The sequence below is a fragment of the Eriocheir sinensis genome, chromosome 8 (genome assembly GCF_024679095.1).
Source record: "Eriocheir sinensis breed Jianghai 21 chromosome 8, ASM2467909v1, whole genome shotgun sequence".
Lineage (NCBI taxonomy): Eukaryota > Metazoa > Arthropoda > Malacostraca > Decapoda > Varunidae > Eriocheir > Eriocheir sinensis.
The window spans coordinates 9,528,091-9,543,463 of record NC_066516.1 but is presented as its reverse complement, the minus strand read 5'-3'; the positions used below and the strand labels follow the sequence as shown (position 1 = coordinate 9,543,463).

Sequence of the window (15,373 nt, the reverse complement as noted above, 5' to 3'; positions counted from 1 at the left end):
TCACCATGGCCTGATCACGTGCTGGACTCGTAATCGCCAGCAGGTACACCCTCCCGACATGAACAAGTGCTCATTATCGTCGATCTCTAGGTACTGCCAGGACCTCACACACCACACCCCCCATCCCACTTGCTCAAGGTTTACAGTAACCACTCCTAGTCAACGGAAGAATCCGGCCTGAGCGGGCTCGAACCGCCGCCCTGTCAGGCCGTGAACCCTGGCAGCGCAGCGCTCTAACCAGTTGCGCCACGGAGTGTGTGTGTGTGTGTGTGTGTGTGTGTGTGTGTGTGTGTGTGTGTGTGTGTGTGTGTGTGTGTGTGTGTGTGTGTGTGTGTGTGTGTGTGTGTGTGTGTGTGTGTGTGTGTGTGTGTGTGTGTGTGTGTGTGTGTGTGTGTGTGTGTGTGTGTGTGTGTGTGTGTGTGTGTGTGTGTGTGTGTGTGCAACGAACAAACACTTTACCACAATGAGGACAATAACAGGAGAGTTTTTTTTTTCCAAGAACGGTATAACACGATTTGCAGGGCGGCAAGTGTGCTCGTGTCCTCCCTTGCTTGTATGTTTAAAATCCCTGGTAATTATCTTCACCGGTATCTTCACCAACTCGTTCACCACAGGTTAGAGTAGTATAGGTACAGTTACATTTCAGCGAACACAAAGACTTTACGGGTGACTTCAGTCAGAATACAGGTACAGTCCTCCACACACACACACACACACACACACACACACACACACACACACACACACACACACACAGATTGATTAGCTTGCAGCTTATTAAAAGGCTTATTCATGATGTTAGGGCAAAAGTAACCGTTTAATTCATTAGAGTCAAATTTTGCTCGTTGAAATTAATATTGATGGACAATTGCGAGCCATATCCGGCGAAACATGAACATGATGTGAACATGTGATGCTGGTGCGTCGGGGCCACGCGTCAGTATTATCTGTCCTAGAAGCGATGTTCATGATGGGGAAGCCCGCCGATCCCTCCCTCGGCAGCCAGTCATTGTCACTGCCGCGAATGTTTGGCCGCCACCTTACTCAGCATTTTGAATGACTTGAAACTTGTTTGATGCCATAAAAAAAAAAAAATATATATATATATATATATATATATATATATATATATATATATATATATATATATATATATATATATATATATATATATATATATATATATATATATATATATATATATATATATATATATATATATATATATATATATATATATATATATATATATATATATATATATATATATATATATATATATATATATATATATATATATATATATATATATATATATATATATATATATATATATATATATATACATATTACGTGACTCTTTCTTAGACACAATAAAGATGAAGATCCAGTAGGAAAAGTTTCATGCAAAGTCCCGGACAGCCTGTGGACAAGAGTAGTCCGTAAAGCATGTCCCGCCGCTTGTTGCCATCCCGACCTGGAGGTGGCGAGAGGGACATCAGGTATGCAGCAGGTGCAGCGACTACGCACACCCGCACCGCTGGGATGCCCGCGTGTCCGAGGGGAACACCCGCGTCCTGGCTCTAGATGGCAGGTGATGCACAGTCATTTGCTTGCAGTGTTGTTAAGAGCTTGAGAGTTGCTTCGTCGCGTGGAGGCGATCAGTCAGTGGCTCAGTTTGGTCGACTAAATAAAGGGTGTTGCTGGTGGTGGGGTCGGCCAAGGTGTGCCCCATGGATACCTCTAACTGTACTGTGAAGAGTGACGTGTGTGTGTGTGTGTGTGTGTGTGTGTGTGTGTGTGTAAGTCATTACCACCACTAACAACGTCTTTTGTTTTGAAACTTGTAGGACGCCGGAGGGAGAGGGGGAGAAGGAGGAGGAGGGGGAGACTGAGGAGGAGGAGAAAGAAGTTGTGGTGGTTGTGGCTGTGGAGGAAGAGGAGGAAGAAGTGGAAGTTGTGGAGCGGAGAGGGAAGATTGTGGTGTGTGGCGCACCATTGTATCGCCTTTCTCAGAAGACTCGCTGGGTGGGTTAAGGTCGACGGTGGGTGTTTTTTTTTGCCGAGGACTGGACGCGGGGCCTTGAAAGCCAGTGAGTTATACGAAAAGTTTCTTTCATTATCCCAATTATTGTGAAACAGGGGGGGGGGGGGTCTAGAGACAAACAGCAAGTGGGATACAGGACAGACATGTTCAGTTCATCCCGTGTTGCGTCGGTCTACCAAGGAATCGTTCATCGTTTTTTGAGAGAAAACATGATCAAGGTACACTGGACCCTAGCGTTGCCTTGACCGAACGAGAACACTCGGGAATTCTAGAGATAAGTTCTGAAAATCCAGCTGCATCCCCGCCGGACGGCGCCACAGGAAGAGGTTGCCAACTGCCTCGTCGACCCGCAGCCTCAACAACATTTGCGTCCTGGGCCGAGGCAGGAGCGACTCAGACCAAGACATTGCTTTCGTGGGGCACAAAAGTGATCTGAGGCCTCGAGAAACAGCGAGGAACTGTACCGAAGACTCATACAAACCAGCTCCATAGTGAACCCTGGAAACGAGCGACCGCAGGGATATAAGCGAGAGTTACCAAGACGTTATTGAAGTCGCCTCGCCCTCCCGCCACTAGGAGAGGGTCGACCCGAGCCAGAGACGGATTGTGCAGCCTCAGAAACACATATTTGTTGCCTGAGCTCCTGACGAGGAATAAAGGTACGTTGCTCCCCCGACTTGCATCACTGTGAGGACTCTTGTGCTGACGAAATCATTAAATAGTAATTTATTCGCTTATATTAATAGTTTTCTGCACTGGTATGGACGTGAGTGAGTGCTTGCAAATCAGCAGTGCATAGCAAGATTAAATGCGAAGAGAACTTTGGCTCATGAAAATTAAATGAGCTGTTTGACTGTTTCGAGAACGCAGGTGTTAAGTAAGTGGTCTTCGTCGTTTGGTGTTACCGTCTGCTGAATTCCCTGGAAAACAAACTACTGTCATCCTGTGCCGCCTCGCCCAGCATTTTCCCTTCCGGACATCTTTAAAGCACCGCGGGTCGCCCTTGCCAACCTGAGGAACGCCGTCACCGCCTTCCGCATGATAAACTGTTTACTGAAGGCTAAAGTGACCACTAGAAAGTTAATATGTCGTAAAGAGGCGAATTAGTGTTTATGCTTCCCATCTATCTTTCTTCCCTCCCTTGGCTCAGCGGGAAGCTTCTTGACACGAGCATTGCGTCGGAGAGTCTTCATCCTCTTAAAGGGCTTTAAAGAGGAACTTTTGAAGGGCGTCTTACATTACGCACCTGTGCCATAATTTTATCCTCTTGTCGAGGCGCAAGAGCACTAGATTGTTTTGGACTAAAAGGCTCTAAACAATGTGTGTGTGTGTGTGTGTGTGTGTGTGTTTAAGAACCACTGCACGTATAATTTTGCTGTACCCGCGAGGTGTATAACTGTGTTGCCGCCTCGCAGGCCGAAACGCGGCTCCGTAGCAGGCCATTGAATACATTGCCAGCGCTAGAGAGAGAAGAGAGAGAAGAGAGAGAAGAGAGAGAGTACAAATAAGGTGCCCGATAAACAATAACTACACCAGAACAACTAACGAACCTACACCATACAACTGTACACTCCTACTGTCTTTCCTTCTCCCCCACCTGTACCTTCGCCACTAACCCACTTCCTCTTCGTACTATACCCTTGATTAAAAAATAAAAAAAAGAGAGATGGGCTTACGATAATGAGGCAGATAGACGCAGCACAATAATACGAAGATACAACAAAACAGGTGAATAGTAGGTGTAAACATCTTCGTTGGACCACCGCTGTTTCCTTCCCCGCCCCGCCTGACCCGCCTCGCTGGAACTACGTAACTAATCCTCTCGTGCAGACATTTACGTTACTCTTCCCCCTCGTGTCCTTTCCACATTGCCCGTGCTAGAGTGGAAGGTATAGGGAAATCATCTAAAGCAGTTACTTCGCGTTATTTTCCTACTGATACCGAGAGGAGGTTAGTGTGTGCCAAGGTTAGTGGGTTGGCCTAGGCGGGGCAGAGTCTTGCATCAGTTGGATAAGAAGCGGTGGCGTTGCGTGGCCGGGGGAGGAAGGGAGGGAGGACTGCACGAACGTAATATTGCACCCGATTAGAAAGTTGTTTTTGGCTTTAGTATAAAGGACTTTTGGTGGTGGTGGTGTTTATTCTTTACTTATTGATTGAAGTTATTATGTATCATCATTATCATTTTATTCTATTGTTTTATTATGCTTAACTATGATTAACCAGGCAGTCGATTTATCTATTTACCTGCATTTTTTGGGAGAGGTGTGAATTAATGTTTGTGGTGGTGATGAGCCCCTTTTACTATAATTATCAGCTAGTCTCTTTATCTGTTTACCTGTATTTTTTTTTATAGCGGTGTGAATGAATCTTTGGCGGTGGTGGTGAATCTTTGTTAGTTAGAGAAGGTTATGCCATTAAACTGCGTACATCCCTGGAATCATAACATATATCTATACGTAAGAGACAGGTAGGTGTGTGCTGGGAAAGCCCTGAAGGCACTATCATCCTTGGATATCCGGATGTAGAGGACAGGTGACGTAATGGGGATGTTGTATGTTGTCGTAATTGTTATGTTTGGAGGAGTTAGGAGTTTGGGCTCTTTGATCAGGATGAACTAATTATAGAACGCCCGGGGTGTGGGAGGGGGAGGTTGTGCCAGTTTTGTTGAATGAGTGAGCGAGCTATGGGTACAATGCTTTTGTCTGACACACACACACACACACACACACACACACACACACACACGTCGGCACCTCAGTCTCGTCCGTCCGAGCTAATTCTGTGGGACCTAATGGTGTAAGGACTAACTGTTGCTAACTAAAATTTGTAAATTTCCCTTTAGATAATGAACATTAGATAAAAAACATTGATTAAGAAAATATTGATGAATTTGATTCATTTCTGTCCCTTCCAACTACAGATCAAAAAAAATCATAAAAAATAAAATTATTGCTGCTATTTCTTCTGTTTAAGATTTCTTCTGTTATTAAACAAGACCGTCTGCCTTCCGGATCTGTTGTGAGTGCATCGGTGCAGCGCGAGTGAGAGAATCCCCGCGGGCCAGGCCAAGATCTATAGTTACTATAGACACCCGGGCTGCAGCGTGTGTAGCGGCCCGTGCATCCTGCCGCCATCAGTCCGTCTGTCCAGGACTCTGGGAACAAACCCGGTAAAATAGCTGGAGCGGGAGGAAGGCAGGACTATATATAGGCTTGTGAGTGCACGGCATATATTCAGTAGATGTCTTGCATGTCTCCCTGCTGGCAAGCAGGCATCCGGGAACTACATCTCCGGGGCGTGTCTGCGAATTTGTCCGGCCTTGCTGCTGTATATTCTCCACACTTTCACCGGTTTACCTGCTTCTGGTGACCTTGGCCGCGGCGAGGCGCGACAGCTAGGACGAAGGGTCTAGCTTTCCCGTCGGCGAAGCGCCAACACCCCACGGGGGTGTCCGAGAGGTGAAATGGGGGGTGGGTGGGGAGGGCAGGTCAATATGGATGCTAAAGAACGGTTTGAAATATCTGAAGAGATTGATACAATAACACACACACACACACACACACACACACACACACACACACACACACACACACACACACACACACACACACACACACACACACACACACACACACACACACACACACACACACACACACACACACACACACACACACACACACACACACACACACACACACACACACACACACACACACACACACACACACACACACACACACACACACACACACACACACACACACACACACACACACACACACACACACACACACACACACACACACACACACACACACACACACACACACACACACACACACACACACACACACACACACACACACACACACACACACACACACACACACACACACACACACACACACACACACACACACACACACACACACACACACACACACACACACACACACACACACACACACACACACACACACACACACACACACACACACACACACACACACACACACACACACACACACACACACACACACACACACACACACACACACACACACACACACACACACACACACACACACACACACACACACACACACACACACACACACACACACACACACACACACACACACACACACACACACACACACACACACACACACACACACACACACACACACACACACACACACACACACACACACACACACACACACACACACACACACACACACACACACACACACACACACACACACACACACACACACACACACACACACACACACACACACACACACACACACACACACACACACACACACACACACACACACACACACACACACACACACACACACACACACACACACACACACACACACACACACACACACACACACACACACACACACACACACACACACACACACACACACACACACACACACACACACACACACACACACACACACACACACACACACACACACACACACACACACACACACCAATGCCAGTGTTTACAGGACTGGTCTGCTCTCATATACGAGAATAACCCGCAGCGTCCGTCGCGTGACCCCATTCAAAACAGTCTTCCGCGGGATCATCCTCCCAGCGGCGAGGGGAGCCAGACAGCACATTTGTATCGTTCAGAACGTTTGATAACACTTCCCAAGGCGATTACCTCACCGCAGTCTGCACCTCGCGAGTCCCCCTCAGACATGGATGCCCGCCACCTGCTGCAACATTTCTACCCATGAATGTTGAGCGCGTGGCGACTGTCATGACGTGCTTGGCGTTACGACTTGACTGAATTTCCGCCTCGTTATTTTTGAGGTGTGAGCGGATGTCTAGCGTTACTAAAGCAGAGAATGGGAACAGCTGACACAGGTACTCACTGAAGCCACGGACGAAGTAAATGTTAGTGAGCAAAAGTAGTAGTAGCTACGGTAGTTGTTGTGGTAGTAACATTGCCAAAAGTCAGAGATCACATTTAAATACCAAGTTCGAGGTAGTTACTGTTTTTATATCGTGTTGTGACGGAGTGTTACGGGCGGGATGGGCAGGGAAGGGTAGGGAAGGATGGGGGTGCGGTAGGTTGGGGACGGAAGGATGAGGAAGGGTGTGGAGTGTTGCGGTGATGACTGTGACGCTGTGGTGTTGAGGCGGAAGGTAATGGTGTTGCATGACGGTGGTGACTTGTCATGTGGGGATGATGAACGGTGTTGAGATGATGATAGAGTTCCGATGTTACGCTTAGGTGTTTGTGGTGATAGGCTGGCAGCAGTGAACGTTGATGATGATGGTGGTTGTGGTGGTGAAGTGGTGCTGGTGGCTGTGGTGATAGTAGATGAAGTGATAACCTGGGGATGGTGCTGTGATGATGATGGTGGTGGTTGTGGTGGTGGATTGAGAGCACTGGGTGAAGGATGTGGTGATATTGTGGTTGTACTGTGAAATTGATGGTGGATATGGTTGCAGCGGTAACAATACTGACGGTGGTGACAGAGGTGGGAGTGTCAGTAATGAAGATGGTAGTGAATGGGAGGGGGGAAGGGAGGGGGACTGGGAGTGGTGATGGTGGCACTCGCTTTAGAGGTACCTGTGGCAGTGGTGGTGGAGGTGGTGGTGGTGCAAGGGAGTGGTACTATTTTTGGTGGGTCCAGAGGTGGCAGTGGTGGTGGAGGTGGTGGTGGTGCAAGGGAGTGGTACTATTTTTGGTGGGTCCAGAGGTGGCAGTGGTGGTGGAGGTGGTGGTGGTGCAAGGGAGTGGTACTATTTTTGGTGGGTCCAGAGGTGGCAGTGGTGGTGGAGGTGGTGGTGGTGCAAGGGAGTGGTACTATTTTTGGTGGGTCCAGAGGTGGCAGTGTCGATGCGGTGGCAGCGGTAGCGGGGATCCAGTGACAGAGGGAGAAAGTGGAGCGAGGGTACCCTAGCTTTCTTGCGCTCGACCTTGGACTTTCGTAATAGGAGGAGGAGGAGGGGACGGAGGAGGAGGAAAAGAAAAACAAAAGTAGTAGTAATACAAAAAATGATTATTAATGACCTAAAAAAATGGTAAAAATAATAATAATTCACACTTGCGTTTTACCACATTCATGAATCTGGTTTCGTCTCGCCATTTTTCACTCTTTCATTTCACTCCTTTCTTATCTTATTACTATTTCTACCTCTGTTATTTCGCTTGTCCTTGCGGGGTCATCTAAGTAAACCGTATCGACTGAAGAAAGCAATATTTTTAGTTTAACTTTATGTCAGTTCGCTTGTTACCTCACTTTTTATCCGCAGCCGCCCATACCGGTGATCACAGGCAGGAGTAAACAGCGTGTGGCCGAGGGAAATGGAAAGTGTCTATCATGCGCTTCCTCGAGAGTGAAGGGAAAGTCGAGATTGGTTACCGGGAGGAGTGGAGAGGGAGAGGAAGGGGAGGGCATGCGAGTAGGCCAGAGGAGATGGAGGAGAAGCAGGGGAAGGAAAGGAAGGGAAAGGAAAAGAAGGGAAAGGAAAGGAAGGGAAAGGAAAGGTAGGGAAAGGAAAGGAAGGGAAAGGAAAGGAAAGGAAAGGAAGGGAAAGGAAGGAAAGGAAGGGAAAGGAAAGGAAGGGAAAGGAAAGGAAGGGAAAGGAAAGGAAAGGAAAGGAAGGGAAAGGAAAGGAAAGGAAAGAAAGGGAAAGGAAGTGAAAGGAAGGGAAGGGAAGGGAAAGGAAGGGAAGTTGGATGAGAAAGGAAGGGAAGGGAAGGGAAAGGAAGGGAAGGGAAAGGAAGGGAAGGGAAAGGAAAGGAAGGGAAAGGAAAGGAAGGGAAGGGAAAGGAAGGGAAGGGAAAGGAAGGGAAGGGAAAGGAAGGGAAGGGAAGGGAAGGGAAAGGAAGGGAAGGAAGGAAGGGAAGGGAAGGAAAGGATGGAAGGAAAGGATGGGAAGGGAAAGGATGGGAAGGAAGGATGGAAGGGAAGGATGGAAGGGAAAGAAAGGAAGGAAAGAAAGGAAGGAAAGGAAAGGCAGGAAGGAAAAAAGGAAGGAAGGAAAGGAAGGGAAAAGGATGGAAGGGAAAGAAAGGGAAGGAAAGAAGGGAAGGATAAGAAAGGAAGGAAAGAAAGGAAGGAAAGAAACGAAGGAGGAAAGGAAGGAAGGAAAGGAAGGGAAGGGATGGAAGGAAAGGATGGAAGGAAAGGATGGAAGGAAAGGAAGGGAAGGGAAAGGATGGAAGGGAAAGGAAAGGAAGGGAAAGAAAGAGAAGGAAAGAAGGGAAAGGAAAGGAAGGGAAGGGAAGGGAAAGGAAGGGAAGGGAAAGGAAGGGAAGGGAAGGGAAAGGAAGGGAAGGGAAAGGAAGGGAAGGGAAAGGATGGGAAGGGAAAGGATGGGAAGGGAAAGAAAGGGAAGGGAAAGAAAGGGAAGGGAAAGGAAGGGAAAGGAAAGGAAGGGAAAGGAAGGGAAAGGAAGGGAAAGGAAAGGAAAGGAAGGGAAAGGAAAGGAAAGGAAAGCTGGAGTGTTGTAAAAGTAGTGAAGGCCAGGTAGAACAGAAAGGTGGGGATGCATGTTTAGCAAAGTAGGAGGAAGCAGGAAGAGCAGAAAGTGTAAAACATATGAAAAGAAGAGAAAAAAAAGTAAGAATGATGGGTTAGTTCTGAAAGTCAAAAAAAGTTGTGTTAAGGTGATGAGAGGGAAAGGGTACAGAAAGGAAGGAGTAGCAGGATAACGGTGAAAACTTAGGTCAGGGAAGCAAGCGTTGGTAGGCATAAAGGCTGAGGGAGAGGAATGCTAGGTGGAGGACGGGAGAGAAGAGGTTGGATGAAAGTTAAAAAGGAAGGGCCAGGTGGAGTGAGTGAGATGGAGAAGGAAAGAAAGATACTGAAAGGAAAGAAGGGAGAAGGAATACAAACACTAAAGAAAAGGAAACGAGGTATAGGAAGCGAGGTGCAGGAAGTGCGGGAAGGGATGAAGGAGCTCGAACAAATGGCAGCGGAAACACGGGAGGTGACGAGGCAGCGGAGGAGGATGTGGATGTGAAGTCGAGGAGGAGTTTATTTTGCAAAGACTCCGGGGAGGGAAATGTTGAGGAAGGTTAACGTGGCGGGACGGTTATTCGGGTTAACAAATAAAGGAGGGGGTAAAGGAGGAAACATGGAAGCCTAGAATAGCAGAAAAAGGAAAGATAGTTGGCTAATGTCAGAGCTGCAAGCCTTAGTGACTCGGTTCGTTCATCAGCCATTTCAGTGACCTGCATAATCTAGCTTCACTTAAATCAGTAAACCATTATTTTTAGTTTTGTGTTGTTTGTATGCTGTCATCGTAGTCGTCTCTTTTCCAGCAGAAAGAATGAGCCTACGACTGTGCCTGCAAAGGTGGCATCTCTTTCGTGGTGCTTCGCTGTGCTCTCGACCAACTCTGTCCTTCCTGTGATTTAGGGACTAGGATCTGTATTGCATATATTAAACGAGGTCTCATCGCTGAGTTAAACAGAAATAACATAACTCCTGTTGTGTGACTTAAAATTCCTCACGAATAACCCGAGCATGCTATCGGTTTTTAAATTTTATCTATAATCAAATTTAAGTGCTTTGAGGTCTTGACATCACAGGTGAAAGTGACCCCAAGGATTTGTTTAGTCACGTTTGACCATCAGGGATTTCCCACTTATACTGTACGTATGGTTACTGTTTTGGGGCTAGGCGTATGACGGTGCACTTGTCAAGGCTGATGGACAATCGCCACTTTTCGGATCATTGAATAATTATGTCAAGGCCCTTTTGCATGGAACGCATGGCAGTCGGCCGTGATGAGGGATTTTCCCAGCTTTTGGTGACACCCGTAAACTTAAAAAAATGTTAAACTTTAGGCAAGTTCCGAAGCTGGTGATGTCTACTTGAGAGAGAATGATTTCCAGGACTGACCCATATGGTATTCCATTAATGACAGAGAACTACGATGAAGCTTTTCTGTCTGTTGAGTACAACTCGTTTTCTGCCGATAATACAATCCTTGATACATGGTCTGCAGGTTTTCTCCACTTCCAGCTAACTGTAGTTGATGAGTCAGTTTGGAAGAAGAAGGAAGTTGTAAAGGAAGTTGTGAAGGACGAGGTGAAGGGAGAGACAGGGAAGGCAGGGCTGAGGAGCAGGGGGGAGAGGAGGGGAGGGGTGGGGAAGGTTGGTGAGGCGGTGACGCGGCTCCAGATGGATGTTGCGATGCCGGTGTGAGTCCGCCATGAAATTGTGGTGATGATGATTACGATGTCAACAAATTCAGTCGCTGTAAATTTTGTCTACATTTATTTAAAGCAGAATTTTCATCTTTTTTTCATCATATTTTATCGTTATAATTTTCTGTTTTCTAATCACCTTGGAGCAGTGATTTGCGTTTTTTTTTTTTTTTCCGTTGTGATGTTTCCTTTAATGTAAAAAAAAAAGAAAGAAAAAATCTTCGACACGACTTGAAACACGCAACAATAACTCTCCCTTCACGGACACCGGTTTTACACCACCCTACTCTCCCTTCTGATCGCCCTTTCATTACCTCCCTTTCCCAGCACCTCCACCACAGCCCCTCCGCTCCCCTTCCCCTCACTGTCCCCGTAACTCTCTCCTCCCAAACACCGGCCCATGTCTCTCACCCCTCATCGCCTTTCACTATCCTAATCTTCCCTCTCCTCGTCTTTTCATTATCGCTCTTCCCAACACCTCCACCACAGCCCCTCCGCTCCCTTTCCCCTCACTGTCCCCGTAACTCTCTCCTCCCAAACACCGGCACATGTCTCTCATCCCTTCATCGCCTTTCACTATCCTAATCTTCCTTCTCCTCGTCTTTTCATTACCGCTCTTCCCAACACCTCCACCACAGCCTTTCCGCTCACTTTCCCCTTACTATACCATCCCGCCATCCGCCTGTGTAGTCTCCCTCATCCTTTCCCTTCATAACTTTTCTCATCACTGTCACAGCTTCTCCACTTCTCCCTCTCCTCACCACCATCCCTTCACTTTCCCTTAACGACCACCCTTCCTCATCCTTTCCTGTCATAACTCTCTTCATCGCAGTCACAACCTCACCTCCCTTCTCCCCGCTACTCCTCCTCCACCCTCACCCTCACCTCCCCGCCTTCTCCACAACCATGAACTACCTTAAAATATCTCCTCCCTCTTCCTTTCCCCCCACATCCCTCTTTAGCACCCACATAACCCTTTCGCTTTCCTTCCCCTTGCAAGCATCAGCACCACCAGCACCACCACCACCTCTACTTAACCTTATCCCGTGTTCTTTCCCCTCACAGTCCTCTTTAACACCCATACAACCCTTTCTCTTTCCTTTCCTTTTCATTCCTCACTACTACTACTACTACTACTACTACTACTACTACTACTACTACTACCACTTTCAACTACTTCTTTGTCCTTTCCCTCCATAACTCTTTCTAACCTCACACTTCCTCCACAACCTTCTCCTTTCTTTAACCAATACTTCTCTTTGTCCTTTCCCTCCATAACTCTTTCTAACTTTCCACCTCCTCCACAACCTTCCCCTTCTTTAACCAATACTTCTCTTTGTCCTTTCCCTCCATAACTCTTTCTAACCTCACACTTCCTCCACAACCTTCCCCTTCTTTAACCAATACTTCTCTTTGTCCTTTCCCTCCATAACTCTTTCTAACTTCCCACCTCTTTCACAACCTTCCTCCTTCTTTAACTAATACTTCTCTTTGTCCTTCCCCTCCATAACTCTTTCTCACTTTCCACCTCTTCCACAACCTTCCTCCTTCTTTAACCAATACTTCTCTTTGTCCTTTCCCTCCATAACTCTTTCTAACTTCCCACCTCCTCCACAACCTTCCCCTTCTTTAACCAATACTTCTCTTTGTCCTTCCCCTTCATAACTCCTTCCAACCCCCTGCTTCCCAACCTTCCCCCATTTTTAACCACCCCTTCTCTTTGTCCTTCCCCTTCATAACACCATCCAACCCCTCCCCACCCTCAACAACCTTCTCCCTTCTTCACCCCTTTCTCCCCACTTCCCCATCGGAATAGCGTAGACACATACGAAGAGAAACAAACATTCATACAGAACCATCCATGACAAAGGAGAGGTGACTTCAGAGGAATTTCGCAAGAGTTTCATATCGTTTTACAGGTTGCCGCGAATTTACAAGTTTTATTTATCATGCAACTTAAGAGCTTACACGGTTTATACGAAGACTCGAATGCAAAGTCTTACGGTAACTCAGCACAGGACACTCGGCGCATAGTTTGGGATAACGACGCGCCTCTGAAGTATTCTAATGCACCAGTTCGATACCCAGCAAGTTTTCCATTTTCGTTTTTTATTTGTTTATTTTTCCTTTGGCAAGCTTTCTCAACGGACGGTCTTTTGTGCTTATTTTTTTTTTTGAAGGGGCGCTGGAAAATGTGTATGTGTAAGTGTGTGGGTTTGTTTGAGTGTGTGTTTGTGCGTGTGCGGTGGGGCTGGGGGGGCGTCTTTGTTTGTTACTTTATTTGTTTGCGTTTGTGTGTGTTTTTGTTCATGTTTGTGTGTTTGTATTCGTTTATGTGTGCCTGTGTAGGTGTGTCTGTTTGTTAGTTTATTTGTTTGTTTGTGTCTGTCTCTATGTCGATCTGTCTGTCTGTAGGTGTTTGTCTTTGTTTTATTTTACTACTCCACCTTTTTCCTCTTTTTCTATATTTTTTCCTATGTTTTTCGGCATCACTGACTTTTATCTTTCCTTCCTCCGTTCCTCTTTGTCCACTCTCTTCGTCTTCGTCATTCGCTTCCTTCCTATTCAGACCGGTTTTACATTTCCGCCTCCTCCTCCTCCTCCTTATATCTCGTTTCTTTCCTTCTTTATAAATTCCCCCTTTCTCTCTCTCTCTCTCTCTCTCTCTCTCTCTCTCTCTCTCTCCTCTGCTTTTTTCCCCTCTAAACCTCCTTTATCACTCTTTCTTCCTGCACCATTACTCTCCCTCTCCTTCTTTTTTTCTCCCTTCCTCTCTTCCTCTCCTTCCTTCTTTCCCTCTTTCCTTCCCTCTCCCTCCTTTCTTCCTTCCCTTTCCCTCTTCCTTCTTCTCTCCTCCTTTGCTCTCCCTTCTTTCCTCTCCCTCCTTCCTTCCCTCTCCCTCCCTCCCTCTCCTTCCTCCTCACAATCTCCTCTCAATGGCGCTCATTCTTCCCACTTTCCTCCTCTCCATTACCGTCATTTCTCTCCTTCCTCCTATATTTTCTTTCATTTTGTCCCTCCTACGCGCTCTTCCTCGTCTATTTATTCTCGGTTTTCAGAATTATCTATTTTTTGTCTATCCCAAGTTTATTCCCTCGTGTCCTCCCTCCAATTTTCATGTCAGTCAGTCTATCCTATTGATTTCGTTTTCTTTATATGATTATCGCCGTTTTCTTCAGTTGTTATTTTATTATTTTCATCTCCAATCCCTTAACGCTCCCTCTCCACCTCCACTCCCATCACACACTGTTCGATTTGCTTCGTTTTCTCTTCATAATTATCACCATTTTCTTCTGTTCTCATTATTTTTTTTTCATCTCCGTTTCCTTCACTCTCCTTTTCCATCTCCATTTCCCTTCCATTCCCTTCAATTCCTCTTTCGCTCGTACGTCAGCCGGTTGTTCAAGGTCACCGAAGTCTGTTGGTTCCCCTTTTTTACCCTTCCGCTCTCTCCCTCTCTCTTGATTAACGTCCCATCCTCCCTTTTTTTTCTCCTATTCTCAATCTTGATGTTGATTTTTCCACGGAACCTCATAAAGTGTTTTCTGTATTCCATTTGACTGCTAGATGAGTTTGATTAATTGGTTTATCTCTCTCTCTCTCTCTCTCTCTCTCTCTCTCTCTCTCTCTCTCTCTCTCTCTCTCTCTCTCTCTCTCTCTCTCTCCTACGCCCCATTTCATGTCTCCTTCCTTTCGCATTTCCTCTTTCCTTCTTCTTGCTCTCCGCTTTCCTTTTTGTCCTTAGCATAAATCGAATGACTCGGTATTGCTCTCTTCCCCACAACCTTTCCCAACGCCTTTCACTTTTGCCTTTCCTCTTCCTCTTCCCGTTCTTTCCCATTGTCCTCGTATCGGTTATCATCCCCCACAGTCCCTGCCAAGCGGTGTATCGGCAGGAGCATGAATGGAATCAGTTCGACGTAGGGTTTGGCGCACGGCTGCTCACAACCTTGCCGCTACGTGGCCCATGTCTCCTGCCTCTTCCGGTGCTCCTGGCGCTTTGAGGGCACAGAGAGAGGAATAAAAGAGCAGTTTGACAGAAGTACAGGTAGACAAACAGGTAGACAGAAAGAGACAGGTAGACAGAAAGACAGGTAGACAGAGACAGGCAGTCG

At 46.7% G+C, this 15,373-nt stretch overlaps 1 protein-coding gene across 4 annotated transcripts in view; it reads left to right on the top strand.

Moving 5' to 3' along the window:
* Positions 1-2,453: 2,453 nt before the first annotated feature.
* The window catches only part of LOC126995472 (proclotting enzyme-like), a 34,488-nt gene continuing 21,568 nt past the window's right edge, over positions 2,454-15,373 (top strand). Inside the window, exon 1 of one of the 4 annotated variants that reach the window (XM_050855049.1) lies at positions 2,454-2,706. Coding sequence is in view for 1 of the 4 variants with exons in the window: in XM_050855046.1 (XP_050711003.1) it covers positions 15,159-15,178 (20 nt within the window). In the remaining 3 variants the exon portion in view is untranslated. Of the gene's footprint in view, positions 2,707-15,143; positions 15,179-15,288; positions 15,307-15,373 lie in introns of those variants that run through there. The other 3 variants (XM_050855047.1, XM_050855046.1, XM_050855050.1) reach the window with 3 other exon arrangements.